We start from the raw sequence: 19906 nt of genomic DNA on the forward strand, positions 1-19906 counted from the left end.
AATATCTAAATTGGTTCAAAATTATTGAAAACTTTGCTATTTACAGAAACAAATATTTAATAATACCCATTATACCTCAAGTGTACATACATTAAAAAATATGTACTAAAACATTTACTTTGTGTGATCTTTTTTAGTATATTACAAAGTCTGAGGTCTTAACTTCCTTTTTTAATTTGATAAAGAAAACCTCTCATAATAGCAAAAAAGAGAGAAGGCAAAGGAAATCCCCAACCTATCTATTTGGTATAATATATATCACCATCAATCCCCAAGTAAAAAATATTATGTCAAACTATATAATATTAAACAGACTGATCAATAGCTAATAATTAAAATCAAAAGAAACTTTAAAAATACTCAAGTTGAGTAGCATTACTTGTTAGAAGAGATACATTAACTACCTTAAAAATACAACTTATATTAAAAATCCCACAACATAAACCAGACAAATTAGCTGGTTTTTATGTTTGGCTCTGTATACAGTATCATTTCCAAAAAATGGAAAATTTTCAATGACTTCAATTTGGCTGTTCATATCTTTAAAATCTGTTTTAGAAGGCATGAATTCCACTTACCACATATTTTACAGCACTTATAAACTGGTTGTGGAAGAGCAGATGCTGTGTTTCATCTTCAGGATTTGAAGCTGTGTAAAGCATGCCACAAACATTACAGGAAACTGCTCCAAATCTCTTTTGTCCGGCATCCTATTTATAAAAACAAACAAAAGAGTTTTGTCCTTCCAAAAGAATAATTCTAGAACATTAGCCTCTAAAGCTATGGTGTGAACATAAAATTAGAAGTGTTTAATCTATAATAAACTTGAGGCCTGGTGCACAAAATTTGTGCACGAAGAGAGGGGGCCCTCAGCCCAGCCTGCACCCTCTCCAATCTGGGATCCCTTGGGGGATGTCTGACTGCCTCTCACAATCCGGGACCACTGGCTCCTAACTGCTCGTCTACCTGCCTGCCTGATCACCCCTTACCCCTCTGCCTGCCTGCCTGCCTGCCTGATCGCCCCTAACCACCTCTGCCTGCCTGATGGCCCCGAACCACCTCTACCTGCCTGCCTGATTGTCCCTAACTGCTCCCCTGCAGACATGATCGCCCCTAACTGCCTTTGCCTCGCCCCGCACGCAGGACCCAGGATTCCCTCCTCCAGCTGGTCACAGGCACCCAGAACCCGGGCTTCCCTCCCTCTGGCCAGCCGCAGGCACCCAGGACCCGGGCCGGCTTTGCCCAGGCCGGCTGCAGCAGCAGGAGACCATGGGCGGGGGGGCTTTGCCCGGGCCGTAGCCACAGGCGCTGGCTCCCGGGACTGTGGAGCAGGCGACTTATCCCTCTCCAGGGCTGCAGCCACAGGTGCTGGCGCCCGGGATCGTGAGGCAGGCGGCTTGTCCCTCTCCTGGGCCACAGCCTGGCTGGTCCCCATTCCTCTCTCACAAGCTCATTTGTGCCTGGCTGGTCCCCATTCCTCTCTCACAAGCTCATTTGTGCCTGGCTGGTCCCCATTCCTCTCTCCCCATTGTTGAGTGTCTGAGCCATTACTGCGTGATGGTGTGAGGGTGTGATGGCCATTTGCATATTAGCTCTTTATTATATAGGAGGATAATACACAATGATGATTACAAAAATAAAGATGTAATCTTTGAAATGCGTGCAATTTTTTCAAGAACTGTTTCATTTAGTAATTTCATCACTCACTCCACAGCATTTAATAACAAATGAAAGGAACTGAGAAATATTTTTAACACTAAAATCTTGTTCCTAAAGCCCCAAATAGCAAAATACTCTACAAATGAGAATATATACTTTTATCAGGAATATTTATACTGCTCAAGTTTAGAGAAAATAGTGTTTTATACTCTTTTTAATACTTTGTCTGTTCTCTTTAATGGTTTTATTCTGGTTTGTAGATATTAAATAGTATTTTGATGTCACCTGAAACTCTTGAGAAAAGGTAAAATTAATTTTTTTTCTATTATCTATTACATAAGTGCCAAAGACAGACTACAATCAACTATGGTCCAGTAAATCATGCTTGTACTGTACAATAGTAATTATTTACCAAATGTTTTCTATTCTTGGTCTTATTCAACAAGAAAATTTCAGCAGTAAGATCTAACTTTAAGAATAAAATGAAATGCCCTAACCAGTTTGGCTCAGTGGACAGAGAGTCGGCCTGTGGACTGAAGGGTCCCAGGTTCGATTCCGGTCAAGGGCATGTACCTTGGTTGCAGGCACATCCCCAATGGGGGGTATGCAGGAGGCAGCTGATCGATGTTTCTAACTCTCTATCCCTCTCCCTTCCTCTCTGTAAAAAATCAATAAAATATATATTTTTTTAAAGAATAAAATGAAAAACAATCCTTTTACTCTTTCTATTCTAAAACTATGCAATTTGAACTAATTACTGGGGGGGGGGGGGGAAATCTAAGCTATAAGTATCTATAGCACGTTAAAACCAGGGTCAAATAGCAAAGATAAATCAAACGGTAAATAAAAGATTATGTATAAAACTAAAGGGAAGTTAATTCTAAAGGATTCGAACCATTGACAAAATTAGTTACCTGCAAATCTATTTCAGGCAGAAGAAACTATTTGTAACTGTGGTTAAGATATACATATACTGCCCTAGCTGGTTTGGCTCTTTGGATAGTGTCAGCCTATGGATTGAAGAGTCCTGGATTCGATTCCAGTCAAGGGCACATGCCTGGGTTATGGGCTCAATCTCCAGTAGGGGGCATGCAGGAGACAACCAATCAATGATTCTCTCTCATCATTGATGTTTCAGTCTCTCTCTCCTTCTCCTTCCTTCTCTGAAATCAATTTTAAAATATGTATTTTTTAAAAAGATATACATATACAACATATCTACCACGTTAACCATTTTAAAGTGTACAATTCAGTAATGTTAAGTGCATTTACAATGTTGTGCAACCAATCTCCAGAATTCTTTTCGTTTTGCAAAACTGAAACTCTATACTCATTAAACAGCAGCTCCCTAATCCTTCTTCCTACCCAGCTCTTGGAAACCACCTGGTTCTCGAAGACTTCCCTCAGAACAACGATGAAAATGAGTGTCTGCAGCAAAGGCACTCCAGGGCCTTTGACCTGTACAGCTCAGCACAAATACCGTCTACTGGCCTCCCCAGTCAATGAATGTAATATGGGACTGTCTCTATGAAGTTGACTGCTCTAGGTACTTCATAGAAGTGGAATCGTACATTATTTGTCTTTCTGTGACTGGCTTATTTCACTTATCTTAATATCCTTAAGGTTCAACCATAGTGTACCATGTGTTGGAATTTCCTTCCTTCTTTAGGCTGAATAATATCCAATTGTAAGTATATACCACATTTTGTTTACCCATTCATCCACCAATAGACACTTTGGTTGCTTCCATCTTTTGGCTAATGTGAATAATGAATGAACATCAGTATACAAATCTCTCTTCAAGCAGGCAGTTTTCATAGGAATGAGTAAGCATTCCTTCCCCAATTTCCTCACTGGTAATTGGGAAATAATAGTACTGATCTCATGGTTTTTTAATATAGCTTAACTTAATTAATATGAGTGGATTACATGGAAAATGCATTCAGAAAGTCTTAACTGCTATCATTATAAATAGTATCATCATCATCTTCTGATCAGCCCTACCCAACTGAAATGTAATCCACAAATGTAATTTTAAATTTTCTAGTAGCCACATGAAAGAATGCAAAAGCATATAGCAGTTATTTCCACTGATATATTGCCTAGGGCAAGGGAAACAAAGGAAAAAATTAACAAATAGAACTACATCGAACTAAAAAGCTTCTGCACAGCAGAAGAAACCATCAACAAAATGAAAAGGGAAACTACTCTATAGGAGAACACATTCGCCAATGATACATCTGATAAGGATTTAATTTCCAAAATATACGAAGAACTCATAACCATCAACACCAGGAAGACAATCCAATTAAAAGATGGGCAAAGGGCCAAAACCGGTTTGGCTCAGTGGATAGAGCGTCGGCCTGCGGACTGAGGGGTCCCGGGTTCGATTCCGGTCAAGGGCATGTACCTTGGTTGCGGGCACATCCCCAGTGGGAGGTGTGCAGGAGGCAGCTGATCGATGTTTCTCTCTCATCGATATTTCTAGCTCTCTATCCCTCTCCCTTCCTCTCTGTAAAAATATCAATAAAATATATTAAAAAAAATAATAAAAAAAAAATAAAAGATGGGCAAAGGACCTGAATAGACACTTCTCCAAAGATATACAGATTGCCAATAGACAAATGAAGAAATGCTCAACGTCACTAATCATCAGAGAGATGCAAATTAAAAATACAATGAGTTATCACCTCATTTCCTGCCAGAATGGCTACCATCAACAAATAAACAAACAACAAGTGCTGGGGAGGATGTGGAGAAAAGGGAACACTAGTACACTGCTGGTAGGAATGCAGACCGGTACAGCCACTGTAGAAATCAGTATGGAGCTTCCTCAAAAAAATTAAAAATGGATCTTCCATTTGACCTAGCAATCTCACTCTGGGAATATATCCTAAGAATCCCAAAACACCAATCAGAAAGAATATATGCACCCCTACGTTGATAGCAGTGTTATTTACAATAGCTAAGATCTAAAGACATTCCAAGTGCCCATCAATAGATGAGTGGATAAAAAAGCTATGGTACATTTACACAATAGAATACTATGCAACTATAAAAAAGAAGGATCTCTTACCCTTTGAGACAGCATGGGTGGACCTGGAGACTATTATGCTAAGGGAAATAGGCCAGTTAGAGAAAGACAAATATCACATGATCTCACTTATAAGTGGAATCTAAAGAACAAAATAAACTGATGAACAAAATAGGTCCAGAGGTACGAATGCATGGAACAGAATAACACACCTTAATTATGGTGGGAGCGTGGGGGGAGGGGACAGGAGGAAATTAACCAAAGAATATATATGCATATATGCATAACCCCTGGACACAAACAATAGCATGGGGAAGGCCTCGGGTAGAGTGGGAGTTGGGTGGAGGGGGGCAAAAAGGGAGAAAATGGGAGACATCTGTAATACTGTCAACAAAATAAAATTTAAAAGAAAAAGAATGCAAAAGCAAACAGGTGATTATTAATTTAACAAAACATATCCTGAATATTATAATTTCATCACGTATTAGATATTTAAAAAACATATTAGTGCTATTATTTTGCATTCCTTTTTTTGGTAACCATCTTTTTTTTTAAATCCTCACCCAAGGATATTTGTCCATTGATTTTTAGAGAGAGTGGAAGAGAGAAGGAAAGACAGAGAAATATTGATGTGAGAGAAACATATTGAATGGTTGTTTCCTGCACAAGCCCTGACCAGAGCCAGGCAGAGGAGGAGCCTGCAATTGAGGTATGTGCCCTTGACCGAAATCGAACCCAGGACCCTTCAGTCCACAGGCTGATGCTTTATCAACTGAACCAAACCAGCTAGGGATTTTTTTTTTTTTTTGGTACCCATCTTTGAAATTAAATGTATCTACACTTACAGCAACATTTCCAATTCTCAAAGCCAGATGTGGACAGTGCAGCCTTAGGTTCTACTTGTCTAATCCTGTTTCACTATCATACTGATTTGACAACAAAAATATTAAATTACTAGTGGCCCAGTGCACAAATTCATGCACATTGAAAGTAAAGTAATTAGAATAAATATTTTAACACATTGCACACCAGTAGTTTTATTGCTAGCTTTACCCAGTGGCCAGATAAGTTTCTACTGAACAAGTACAAAAAACGTTTTACAAAGTATCATACTTTAAAAAGATATTAGCTTTTAAGAACATGTAATAAATAACTTCAAAATGCAATGGGTATTTAATTTTAAGGCATGCCTTTAACATTTATATAAAACACTATGTAATATGAAAATACGAGAATGCTCGTGATCCGCCCGTGTTAATATCACTATTTGCCCTTTCTCTATAATAGAAGTGTCAACCAAATTCACGATCGACAATGACAGATCGAAACACAAGCGTGCGATTGGCGTTTGAGAGCTTTATATGTATCACGCATGCACAAGTCAACTTAGCCTTTTAAAGATATAGAATAAACTTCCTTAATTAGACAGACCTGCTTTCTGATTTAGCTAAACTTTTTCCAGCCCAGTGAAGCACCTCAACTTCTCTTTCAGGTAACTGTCAGCAACACAGCAGTAAATATCAACATGAAGCATATTATTATTATATACTAGAGGCCTGGTGCATGAAATTCATGCACTCAGGGGGGTCCCTCAGCCTGGCCTGCACCTTCTTGCAGTCCGGGAGCCCTCAGGGAATGTCTGGATGAGTGATGCTCCCCCTGTGGGAGCACACTGGTCACCAGGAGGCAGCTGCTGCGTTGAGCGTCTGCCCCATGGTGGTCAGTGCACGTCATAGTGACCGGTCATTCCACCGTTTGGCCTATTTGCATATTAGCCTTTTATTATATAGGATCACACAGGGAGAACAAAGGGTAAAATATTTAACTGCAGCAGTGTTTGACTATAGTCTGTGCAGTGAGAAAACCTGAAGTCATCTTCAAGGACCAACATTTCTTACTTCTTTTCAGTCGGGTCAAGTTTCTAAGCTTTCTAAATCTCCGTTTTCCGGCTAATGAAAAGAAAATAGGATTCCACTGAGTTTCCTATCTACCTACTCCAGGACTTCTGAGGATGAAATGAGATGAGGCACGTGAAAACACTTCACAGACATTTGGTTAAAGTGTAAAGTTTCCACCTGGGTATAAAGCAAGTTGTGTTCCTGGGCTGAAGAAACTGTAAGAAGGATAATAATCACTAGGGAGAGGAAGCCAGGCATTGCTATGTGATGTCATTACCCAGTGCCCACAGCAACAGTTTCCAGGCTGGCCAGGGGGTCTTGGCAGCGTCGCTTGCAATTTGGTGGGCTGTAGCTCTGGGTGGTGGCGGGGCCGTGTCCCACTTAGGGGAATGGTAAGTGAGCATCAGGGCAGCTCCTACATTGAGCGTCTGCCCCATGGTGGTCAGTGCACATCACAGTGACCAGTCGGACAGTGGGAAGAACACTTAGCAAATTAGCCTTTTATATATATAGATATAAAACAACTCTTTGCCTCACTAATCCTCCTAAAAAATTTCTAGACAATTCTTGCAAAGTTATTCTCCTATATTAAACTTAGAATCAATCATCCAATCCCCCAAAATCCTACTGATTATGTTGATTGAAAGTACATTAAATGTTACTATTATTGTGGGTCCCTTCATTTTGTTTATATAGTGCTCACTTGTTCAAATTAGATCTTTAGTCAATCAAAATATCTCCCTCTTTTCCACCTTGTAACCTAATTGTAAAGTACCTGTGTTCTTCCCTAGCTGATTTGGCTCAGTGGATAGAGTGTTGGCCTGCGGACTGAAGGGTCCCAGGTTCGATTCCAGTCAAGGGCACATGCTGGGATTGCAGGCTCGATCCCCAGTAGGGGGCGCGTGCAGGAGGCAGCTGATCAATGATTCTCTCTCATCATTAATGTTTCTATCTCTTTCTCCCTTTCCCTTTCCTCTCTGAAATCAATAAAAATATATTTAAAAGAAATAATTTTTTAAAAAATAAAATACCCATGTTCTATTTCAAGTTAACTATTGGTTTATGCTCCTGTAAAATTATAATGTATAATGTACTAAAATATAAGTATTTTAAAAATCATTTTATGTATTAAGCTCCATGTTATTTTAATATTTTAACTACTAAAAGATAGATCAAGTGATATATTTCAGAAAGTAATAAAGTATCAGTATGTTATAAATAAAGCTATAAATATAGCCCGCTGGTGTGACTCAGTGGTTGAGTGTTAACCTATGAACCAGAAGGTCACAGTTCAATTCCCAGTCAGGGTACATGCCAGGGTTGCGGGCTCAATCCCCAGGGGTATGCAGGAGGCAGCCATTCAGTGATTCTCTGTTTGATGGTTCTATTTCTCTCTCCCTTTCCCTTCCTCTCTGAAATCAATTAAATTAAAAAAAAAAAAACAAGGAAGGCACATACTTCATTAAAAAGAAAAAAGAAATATGTAAATTTGTTTTTCATTCTCAACTGAGGATATGTTTAGAGAGAGGACGTGGAGGGAGAGAGAGTAGCACAGAGAAACACTAATGTGAGAGAGAAACATCGATCAGTTGCCTCCCTGACCAGGGATTGAACCCACAACCTAGGTATGTGCTCTGACTGAGAATTGAAACCACAACCTTTTGGTGTATGTGACAATGCTCCAACCAACTGAGCCGCTAGGTCAGGGCAAATTTAAATTTTATTCTTTATTATGATAGACTCATTATTTGAGGATGGGGAGGGGGGAATTTGTAATGATATCAGGAATATTTCCATAATGAAGACTTATGGTGACAAAAAAAAAAAGGCTCTTTAGAAAAAGAGAATGAATTTATTCTATAACAATGTGCATAAATAAAATGTTTATGACAATACTATACCAAAAAGGTCAAGTTATATACTTACTATGATCAACTGTTTTTCATCAGCTTTCTCTGCTTCTTTTAATTTCAAATCCTTTGGAATTGTTATCTCCAAATGGGAATTACATTTGGGCCAAGAATGATTTGGTGTTGTTTCCCTTTAAAAAACAAACACACAAAAAACTAGTAAATGTCATATAATAGATGTGTATCACTTCAAATTATTGAAAGGAAAAAAATAACTTATTTTCTATGCAACACTGACAAATTTCAACTCCAAGGAGAAAAAAACTAACCTTTTAAAAATGAGGAATGGAAAACCAAGAACACTACTAAGTTTCAACAAATAAACAAAAACTGCAGCACCTACTATAGTTTCAGTAAGTTTTATAGTTTTAGCAATCTGAGTCACTACAGTTTGTCCTAAACACTGTTTTCAGTAATCTCTAAAGCAGCGGTCGCCAACCTTTCTGAACTCACAGAACACCAGTGGTCCGCGGACCACCGGTTGGCGACCACTGCTCTAAAGTAAAATAAGTCAGGTTTAATTTAATTATGATATTAAAATCAAAACAAAAAGCTTCTGATCTACTTTAAAACTTTTACATGTTGATAACATCCAGCATTTTGAGGGGTTTGAGGAAAGCAGCTTTTTCAAACACTTGCTCCACTTTGGAGGGAAATTTGGCAATGCAGGTTAAGTCCTCTGGCTATGAAATTTATCCTAGATATAAGTCACATAGTGGGCAAAGATATATATGCTTCTTACAGGACTTTTTTTTTTATAGACATAAACTAGAAACAACCAAAATGTCTATAAAGTGAAGTGTTAAATAAGGAACAAAATCTAAGGTAGATTTTAAAAGAATGCAGTAAGATGGTAAGTTACATTATACAGCCCTAAATACATTAACTAAAAAAACAAAAGCTACAAAACAGCATATATAAGCATAGAAAAAATATATATAATGAAATTTGTGAATATCACTGTCTTTCTATGTGAAAAACCGAGGGTTTACAAGCGTAACTTGTTAGGGAAAAATCTCCCAAACTCAAAACTTACAGGTTAAAATCAAATTCTGTAAAAAATAGGACAACAGACCCAAAATGGAGTCACTTATCCTAAGCCCCAAGTCATCAAATAGAAGCTTAAATACAGTCTTGGCTCTCCCAGAAATAGAATTTTAAACCAATCAATCAGTAATCACTTGATCAGCACTAGTTAGGTAATCTGCCTAATATACCCAGCCATCCCCTACCGAAAGTTAACTCTGCAATAACCAACACTCCTTTTTTTTGCCAGTATAACTTCCTTGTTCCCACTCCCTCTGCCTATAAAAGTCATTTTGTAAAGCTCCTCAAAGCTCCTTTCTGCTAGATTAAATGCTGCTTAATTCTAATTGATTTTGCTCAAATAAACTTTTTAATATGCTTCAGTTTATCTTTTAGCTGTTGTCATATTTACACTTATATTAAACTAATATCTTACCTGTTATCACTGGTCTTAAATGTTTGATTATTGAGTATATTGTGCTGTTTGGGAGTTGAACCTGTAATTTAATCAAGATGGGTTATGTATTAAGCTTTATACTAGCTATCCATTTAATAGTTAAAAAATCATTTCACAGAAGAAAAAAAGCTCAATATATTGCATGCTTTATTTTTATTAAAGACCATTTGATAAAATTACAGCCCCCTTTCTAGAAATTACTCTTCAGAAAAAAGGCAGAAAGGCTGTGCATAGCCGCAAAGAGATCTAATGGTAAACTAACAGTATGCCTCTAGTTTTACCAATTACTGGAACTGAACAATACAGGAAATTGCTTAATGTCTGCATAATTATATAAACTCTAAATGGAAATAAGTGAAAACATTTTTGTTTAAAGAAATTGTAGCCCTGGCTGGTTTTGCTCAGTGGATAGAGCATCGGCCTGCAGACTGAAGGGTCCCAGGTTCGATTCCGGTCAAGGGCACATGCCTGGGTTGCGGTCTTGATCCCCAGTAGGGGGTGTGCAGGAGGCAGCTGATCAATGATTCTCTCTCATCATTGATGTTTCTCTCTCTCTCTCCCTCTCTCAAATCAAAATATTAAAAAAAAACAAAAAACTTGCCGTTATTTAAAAAAAAAAAAAAAGAAAGAAATTGTAGTCTCTGGCCTGTCCGGTGTGGCTGGCTGGTTAAGTGTCAACCTATGAACCAGGAGGTCAGTTTGATTCGGTTCAATTCCCTGCTAGGGAACAAGCCTAGGTTGCTTGATCCTCAGTAGGGGGCATGCAGGAAACAGCCAATTCATTAGGTACCATTTCTCCAGAGAGTAAGTCACAAACAAAACAAAAGATTTAAAATAAAAGAATTTTTGGTAGGGAGTCAAAGAATCACACCTAAGTTTTTTAAATAGGTCAATCAACAGAAGCAATTGATGATCACACTTTTGAAAAACATTAAGTAATGGTTAAGAAGGGTTTAACAGGCCTAGCTTTAACAGGTAGTTTATATGGTTTCCCGTTATACTGACATTAAAAAAATATCTCTGAACATTGTGAAATCCAAGTAATATTTTCAAAGTGTTACCTGGAAATTTACTCTCCCCTGTATCAATTTTTGCTTGACTGAGCAGAGTTGAAGCAGTAGTGTTATTTTCTACTAGATTGTTTTCCAGTTTAGATTCCAAATGCAGGCTGAAATTCTGAACACATAATTCAAAATGTTAATATGTGCTTTTATATCAATCTTTTGAGTCATATCCTAAAACACTTTTAGTGAATCTTAGCATACTAAGTAAATTTAAGATAATTCTTTTTATTTGTAGTAATTCATCTAGACATGCCTTAAAAATCTCTTCATGACCTCCCCACAAGCTATCCTGCCAGCATCAGCTCCCATTATTCCCCTTCATGCTACACTGAAAAACTTACTTCTCCCACAGTATATTCCATATTTGCTTGGCTCGATATTTTTTCTGAGTTTTATCTACCTAAATTTTGCCCAATACAGTAGCCACTGCCACATTTGACTATTAAGCACTTAAAATGCAGTTAGTAGACTGAATTGAGATGTTATAAATGTAAATCACACACTGGATTTTTAACAGTTAGTACAAAAAAAAAGGTAAAATATCACAATTTTTAAAACTGATTGTATGTCAAAATGATAGAATATTTATACTAGTGACCTGGTACACAGATTCATGCACATTGGAAGGAAATTAATTAGAAAGTGGCCAGCAGGGCAGGACTGGGTGAGATGGGCCAGACACATCCTGGAGCCAACCTCCCACGGTCCCTCCCCAGCGTCTGCTGAGTAGGGGCCCCTCTGGCAGGTGGGGGTCCCTTAGCCTGGCCTGCCGGGATCAGGCCGAAACTGGCTCTCAGACATCCCCGGAGGGGTCCTGGAATGCCAGAGGGCACTCTCCAAAGTTGCTGTCATACAGGGTGTGGAACGCAAATGCAAGTGTGCAGTAAACCAGATTCGGGGTGACAGAGCCCCAGCAACAACATAACCCACAGCTGAAGGTGGAATCACACAGCCCCGTGAGGAATGGGGTTCTTTCCTCTCTGGTTTCAGGGTGCGTCACCCAAGAACCACCACTGCCAAGTCACTGCAGCTCGGCAGCTCCGGCATTGAGCATCTGCCCTCTGGTGGTCAGTGCGCATCACAGTGAGTGATCAATCTCCCAGTCGAACTCCCGAGGGGACATTTTGCACAGTAGCCTTTTATATATATAGATGACAGAATAAATAAAATATAGTAATTTTATCAGTTTCTCTTTTCTTTCTTAAAGCTACCAGAAAATTTTAAAGATATATGTGGTTCACATTATATTTCTCCTGGATAGTGCTAATCTAGAACACCTTTCTTTCTGTATACACTCAACTCATTACTTAAATATTAACCTCTTCAATAAAGCCTTTTCCAAGCTTTCCCATCCCCTTCCCCCAAATTTGGAACAATTCTCCATCTACTTCATATCTACCTGTTCATGCCCTTATCACTTCCTATTTTTAATATTATTTTTGGTTCATCTCCTATAATTCTTAAGGGCAAAAATCATTATTATATTTATCTCTGTATCCCTAAGAGCCCGTAAGTCAGAACTTTGCCAAAGCAGATACTGGATACCTTCCAAAAGAAAACACTCCAATCTCTTATCAACATTAGCTATCTCAGAGAAATGGAAATAAAAAGGAAACCAGTTAACTTCCTGAGCATGTATATATCTATCTGTATTGAGATTGTTACAATGAATGTGCAATATTTTTTAACATTATGTTTTTGAAAAAGATGAACTTTTTTTTCATTGAAAAGTCAGAAAAATTAAAAACAAAATTAAAAAAATTAAAAGCTAAAATTCAACTGGTTTATGCTTCAGATAAAAATAAATGCACCCTAGCCAGTTTGTTTTAGTGGATAGAGTGTTGGCCTGAGGACTGACAGGTTCCAGGTTTGATTCCAGACAAGGGCACATTCCGAGTTGTGGGCTCGATCCCCAGTAGGGGGCATGTAGGAGGCAGCCAATCAATGATTCTCTCTCATCATTGATGTTTCTATCTCTCTCCTTCTCCCTTCCTCTCTGAAATCAATAAAAATATATTTAAAAAATAAAAACGAAATGTGGAAATGAGGAAACAATGAAACATTCATGTAAATGTGAGACAGCTAGAGTTCTATCACTCACCACAAGATTGGGTTAATAAAACAAATGACTCTTCAGTCTTTTATGATTTGTAAGATAAAATATATTGTAAAGACTTATTTCTTATTAAAAAGTACTCAGCCTGCCGAAACCGGTTTGGCTCAGTGGATAGAGCGTCGGCCTGCGGACTGAAAGGTCCCGGGTTCGATTCCGGTCAAGGGCATGTACCTGGGTTGCTGGCACATCCTCAGTGGGAGGTGTGCAGGAGGCAGCTGATCGATGTTTCTCTCTCATCAATGTTTCTAGCTCTCTATCCCTCTCCCTTCCTCTCTGTGAAATATCAATAAAATATATTTAAAAAATAAAAAAAATAAAAAGTACTCAGCCTGCCGAAACCCGTTTGGCTCAGTGGATAGAGCGTCGGTCTGCGGACTGAAGGGTCCCAGGTTCGATTCCGGTCAAGTGCATGTACCTTGGTTGCGGGCACATCCCCAGTGGGAGGTGTGCAGGAGGCAGCTGATCGATGTTTCTAGCTCTCTATCCCTCTCCCTTCCTCTCTATAAAATATCAAAATATATTAAAAAAAAAAAAAGTACTCAGCCAATTCTATTGTACATAATGAAAATATATTACCTTATCTGGTGTTGATTCAAAAGAATCTTTCATCTGGTTATCCAATGGTGAGTCAGGAGGTGGTTTTATCTGATTATCCAAATGACAATTTTCAGGAGCTCTTTTTGTGGCTTTAATTTCAACTGTAATATCACTACTTCTAACTTCTTCAGAATTAATTTCTTCCTGCTGGCAAGCTATATTTTTATCATGTGGTTTTGTCCCTAAAAATGTACTTTGAGTCACTGGATGAGGCATTTCTAATGCTGGTAGTGAAAAACTAGTTCGTACTAAGCCCAATTTAGGGGGAACTTGAGAGTCCAACTTATTTTGCTGCACAGAGTTAAACTTTGAGAGTTTAATTTTAGTCCAATTGGAGTTCTTTTTAGTTGAGCTGTTTATTCCATTTAATACACATTTCACAGGCTTTGTTTTTCTACTAGGGAAGAAACGATTACACTGAACATCCTGATTTGTTTCCTTTTGATGAAGTATTTGTCTTTCAATATCAGCCTTTTCCAATTTTATTTCTGTAGGCTTCTCCTCCTTTACACTTTCCGTTTGTAAAGATTCCTTTTTTACCTCTACAGTATCTGACTCGATTTCACCAGCAATTTCCTCACAGAGCTGGAGAATGCTACGTTTATTCTTTCCTGCTTGCTCATTATCTATACTTTGTTCAGGCACTGATGGCTGTGAACTTTTGGAGAGTTTTGCACTAGTATTCACTTGTGAATGAACAGACTTCTTCATCTCATTTTTTTTAGAGACCACTGTAGTAGCCATATTTGATCTTTTTATCTCAGAAGTTACAGGCACAGATTTTGTTTCCTCTTTTCTAATATTCTTCTGAAGACAGTTTTCAGATGCTTTCATGCACTGAGAACTACAAGCAGAAGTTGACTGATGTTCTACTTTGCGTTTTTTTCCTTTTGGGGAATTTACTACTTCATTAATAACTGGATTTCCATCCTCTTTAGAGTCAGATTTTATTTCCAGTACTTTTCTTTTCACATGTTTTTGACTTGTTTTAACTTTATTAGATTTATTCTGAGTATTGCTAGAGTACTCTCTTCTTGCTGGGGGCAAACTCTGTTTAACTGCTTGAACTTGACCCTGGATTTCTCTACTCCGCAGAGACCTTGTTGAAACCTCCGTAAGTTGCTGTAGTCTTTGTGATCTCCGGTTAGGCTGTTCATTTGATTTAGGGGTTTCATGCACTGATTTTTTCTGAGATTTCTTTTTTGTAGATTCTTGAGAATGCCCCTTCAGAGTCGCCATATTTTTATTAACGGACTTACTAGCTTTTTCATCATTGGATGCTGCCTTTGCTGACCTTGTACTCATACATGTCCCTAATTCAGGCTGATTTATTTTACTTTCACTAGAAGCTTTAACCATTGATTTTATAGCTTGCTTTGGACCTGATTTCTTTGCTAGATTCTTTTCAGAACCTTGAATTTGTGCTTCTAAATTCTTATCATCACATTTTTTAATAACATTGGAGGAATTTTCTTTTGATTTCTCCTGAATGGACATTGTTCCTGAATCAAGTCCTCCTTTACTGAGTGGCTTCTGAGAGGATTTTTGTATCCTGGTAGGTGCGAATGCTGAATGTCCAGTATTATTACTGAGGAGCAGATCTTAAAAAATGACTTTGATGCCGATACACATTTCAACAAAAATACTAGTTTGCTTCAAGTAAGGTTTCTGTCATCCCTAGAACATGATAAAAGCTTGCATGAAGGCTAAAAGATATCTGCTTTACTTTAAGCAAGGCAATAGAAATTTGAAGACAATTTAATTCTAATTTGATATTTTTAGAACTTTTTGTGAAAGATACTTAATTCAGACTGAATCTGTTTTAAAAATTTTTCATTTAATATTGGATTTCAGGTCGGCCCTATTACTGGAGGAGTTATTTATCACTGACCTCTCTGTTTTGACAAAGTTTTTGAAAACTTTTTTCTTCTGGAGTCTAGAGATATTGCACTTTGATTCATTTGAAACATGTCTTCCCTTATTTGCTGAGTCTGTTGGTTTAAAGTTCTTATATAACCTCTTTCGTTTAATAAAATATTTCATTAACATAGATTTCCTTTTGTGCTGCCATTTCTGAAAAATTAAAAAATAATAAATTTTATACAATCCAAGAAATAAAGCAACGCTAATACTAGACAGAAATAATCTTTATTTACATAAAATCTAACTTCTCCTTTTGAATTATTTAGGCTGTATAATTAAGGCTAAAAGAATAAAGTATCCCAAGTACATTCTTATGAATAATCAATAATGTGCCTTACATAATATGCATAGATGTTGAAAATTAATTTACTTGGGGTTACTTACACTTCTGTTCCCACAAGACAAAACTGATCTTTCAGCCACCATAACTCATGAAAATTTGACAAAATCATTCCTTATATATCAACACATTACATAGCACCTACAAGAAAAAGATACAGAGAAAAAATGTAATCATTCATTCCCCTCCCATCAAATATCACAATCCATAATTTTACCCTGTCCTAACATTAGTCTTCAGAGCAAACTTTTTAAACAGGGGGCCAGTTCACTGTCCCTCAGACCATTGGAGGGCCGGACTATAGTTTAAAAAAAAAACTATGAACAAATTCCTATACGCACTGCGGGCCCGGGACGAGTCGGCTGCTAAGCAGGACAGGCAGTGGCACCCGGCGGGCCGGAAAAATGTCCTCGGCAGGCCGCATGTGGCCCCGCGGGCCGTAGTTTGAGGACCCCTGCTTCAGAGCTTACTTTATACACAGCATAATTTCAGTATTTCTAACATCAAGTGAACAATGTTACATGCATCTAACAGAATAGCAAGCATCAATTCTATATTGCAGGAAAAAAAGTCTTAATACAAAAAAGAAATGGTTAAATGTGCATATGTGTTAAACTGGTAATGTAGGCCAAGCCAGCATAGTTCAGTGGTTGAACGTCAACCTATGAACCAGGAAATCACAGTTCGGTTTCCAGTAGGGGCATATGCCTAGGTTGCAGGCTTGATCCCCAGTGTGGGGGCCTGCAGCAGGATCAGTGGTTCTCTCTCATCATTGATGTTTCTTTCTCTCCCTTCCTTTCTGAAATCAATAAAAATATAATTTTTAAAAAACTGGTAAAATAAAATCCTATTGTGAGGAAAAGCAGTGCTGCATAAGTAACTCTATACATAGAAAAACAATGACAGTTAAAAAGGCAAATTTAGTGCCCACCATCCAGATATCATTGCTGACATGTACACTTAAGGCACTGTTTGACATTGAAACGGGGAATCAGAACTGTTGGACATTGAAATTGGGACTCAAACATTTTTTGTTATTATACGTTTATTTCTAGTCTGCAGAGGCAAGAATTTTTAAAGGAAAGAAAAGGGGGGGAAATAGATACAGAGGCAAAGAAGCATTGAACAGACTGTCAAACTACAGCGGGAAGGCAGAGGAGGTTGGGGGGCGGGGCTGTAAGAGATCAACCGAAGGACTTGTGCGCATGCATATAAGCATAACCAATGGATATAAGACACTGGGGGTGGGGGGACAAGTAAAGGCATGTACTGTGGGGAAGGAGAGGCCGGGGGGAGGTCAATGGGAAAAAAAGAGACATATGTACTACTATTTGTAATACTTCAAACAATTAAAAAAAAGAAAAAGAAAAAAAATAAATAAATAATATTTTTTTTTTTAAAAAAGGCAAATTTAGTCCTGGCCAGTGTGGCTGAGTTAGTTGGAGCTTCATCCCAAGCACCAAAGGGTCTCAGGTTCAATTCCTGGTCAGGGCACATACCCAAGTTGTGGATTCAATTCCCAGTGGGGAAACGTACAGGAGGCAACCAATCAATGTTTCTCTCTCTCATTGATGTTTCTCTCTCACTCTCTCCCTTCCTCTTTCTCTAAAATCAATTCACAAAAGTAAAATAGGTTACTTCTGAGATTTCCCCATATTTTAAGAAGAAGGCAAATTTAAACACACATTAACCTCTACTCTCATGTAAAACCTACAAAAATGCACTAGAATAAAATAAGATGAACTCATAAATCCGAAGGAAAAGAGAAAATGATAAGCAGCAGAACTACATAAACCACAGAATCCCTCCAGATTCAGGACCTGGCAATACCAGGCTCCATAGGAGATGGGGATAAAAATGGGACTCAAAAAAAATTAAAAGATTGCAAGACTGCCTTTCCAGTTACAGGCACCCAGAAGACTGCCCTGCATCACTCCCTGAAGACATGAGGTATAAATCTCTGGCCAGAGTAAAACAAAAGGCTTTTCATCTGGGGGCTCTATAGTCACAGATGAAGCAAGAAGTAAAAAAGTGACAACAAAGAAAATAAGTAGCCAAAACCAGTTTGGCTCAGTGGTAGAGCGTCAGCCTGCGGACTGAAAGGTCCCAGGTTCGATTCCGGTCAAGGGCATGTACCTTAGTTGCGGGCATGTCCCCAGTAGGGGGTGTGCAGGAGGCAGCTGATCGATGTTTCTCTCTCATCGATGTTTCTAACTCTCTATCCCTCTCCCTTCCTCTCTGTAAAAAAATCAGTAAAATATATTTTTTTTAAAGAAAGAAAATAAGTAGTTCATATACTGATTGGTAAAACCCACTCCCTTCACCCTCTTTGCCTACTCAGAGACTCCTAGAGAACAGCAGTCAAGCCTATGCCTTCTACAAAGAAAACTGAAAGATTATTTTCTAATGAATTTGACAAGTCTAGAGAAAAGACCTAAAAAAATACCAATAAGGCCAACAGTCAGACACATACACATATATACATACATACACACACACACACACGCACACCAGTCAAGATGGTGGCATAGGTAAACACAGTACTCAAATCCTCCCACAACCACATCAAGGTTACAACAGAACAACCATCATTCAGAGGGGCCTGAAGTCTAGCTGAACAGAAGGCCTACAACTAAGGATATAAGGAAAAAGTCATGTTAACCCTGACCAGATAGCTAAGTTGGTTAGACCTGTTGTCCCAATACATCAAGGTTACCAGTTTGATACCCAGTCAGGGTACATACAAAAATCAACTGATGAGTGCATAAATAAGTTGAACAACAAATCGATGTTTCTCTCTCTCAAATCAATTAAAAAAAAAAAAAGTTTTAAAGTACCCTAGCCAAGCCCTAACCTGTTTGGCTCAGTGGATAGAGTGTCGGCCTATGGACTGAAAAGTCCCAGGTTCGATTCCGGTCAAGGGCATGTACCTTGGTTGCAGGCACATCCCCAGTAGGGGGTGTGCAGGAGGCAGCTGATCAATGTTTCTAACTCTCTATCCCTCTCCCTTCCTCTCTGTAAAAAAAATCAATAAAATATATTATTTTAAATGTTAAAGAAAAAGTACCCTAGCCAACAAGAGTATAGCTTAACATCACCTCCACACCCCACAAAAAAAAAAAAAAAAGGAAAGAAGCCACACTGAGACTGGTAGGAGGGGTGGAGACACTGAACAGACTGGCCCTACACCCACACCAGGCCCCCCACCCAGAGTTCCAGGCCAGGAAGAGAAATCCCCATAACTTCTGGCTATAAAAACCAGCAGGGTTAGTGGCTGAATGAGCCAGAGGACGGCTGGAGACTCAGGAGTTCCTCTTAAATGCACAGACTCAGATTCACTTGCTCTGAGCTCCTACAATGGGGCAGCGGGGAGGAAGTAAATTATCTGACATCAGAATGAAGGCCGGAGAGGCTGCTTTCTTCCAAACAGAAGTGCTCACAGAGGCCTTAATTCCTTTTCTGGACCTACCCCGACAGAGCTGGTAGGGGAGTCTCCATCAACCTGGCTAAGGCTGTTAGACCTGACCTAGTGATTCCCTGAGAAAATACCCCACCCAATTTGCAGGTCCAACCCAAGCCATTTTCATTGATTAGCTTTTCAATACAAACAGCCTGTCTTGGCTCATTTTCAGACTCCTAAAATCTCTCAAGCAAGCAGCATCTGGCCTCGGCTTGCCCTGTACCTCTTGCTAAATGGCACCAGGCCTGGCACTAGCAGCAGCTGGCCTTGGTTCACAGCTTGGCCTCTCCTGAGCACCTCCAAGCCCAGCACAAGTAGCAGTCATCTGCAGATTGCTTTGTAGCTCATGCCAGGTGTCCCTCTCAGGGAACAGGTGGTGGCTGACCTTGACCTGCACCTCCTAGAAGGTCCAAAAGACAGCT

At 38.8% G+C, this 19906-nt stretch overlaps 1 protein-coding gene across 2 annotated transcripts in view; it reads right to left on the minus strand.

Moving 5' to 3' along the window:
- ESCO1 (establishment of sister chromatid cohesion N-acetyltransferase 1) overlaps positions 1 to 19906 on the minus strand; it is a 39300-nt gene that overhangs the window by 10206 nt on the left and 9188 nt on the right. For both annotated transcript variants that reach the window (XR_013961472.1, XM_080685073.1), the window contains exons 3-8: positions 16069 to 16165; positions 13741 to 15834; positions 11046 to 11160; positions 9964 to 10024; positions 8518 to 8632; positions 579 to 710 (exon numbers count right to left, since the gene is read on the minus strand). Coding sequence is in view for 1 of the 2 variants with exons in the window: in XM_080685073.1 (XP_080541199.1) it covers positions 579 to 710; positions 8518 to 8632; positions 9964 to 10024; positions 11046 to 11160; positions 13741 to 15258 (1941 nt within the window). In the remaining variant the exon portion in view is untranslated. The remainder of the gene's footprint in view (positions 1 to 578; positions 711 to 8517; positions 8633 to 9963; positions 10025 to 11045; positions 11161 to 13740; positions 15835 to 16068; positions 16166 to 19906) is intronic.

Source organism: Plecotus auritus (assembly GCF_963455305.1).
Source record: "Plecotus auritus genome assembly, chromosome: 8".
Classification (NCBI taxonomy): domain Eukaryota; kingdom Metazoa; phylum Chordata; class Mammalia; order Chiroptera; family Vespertilionidae; genus Plecotus; species Plecotus auritus.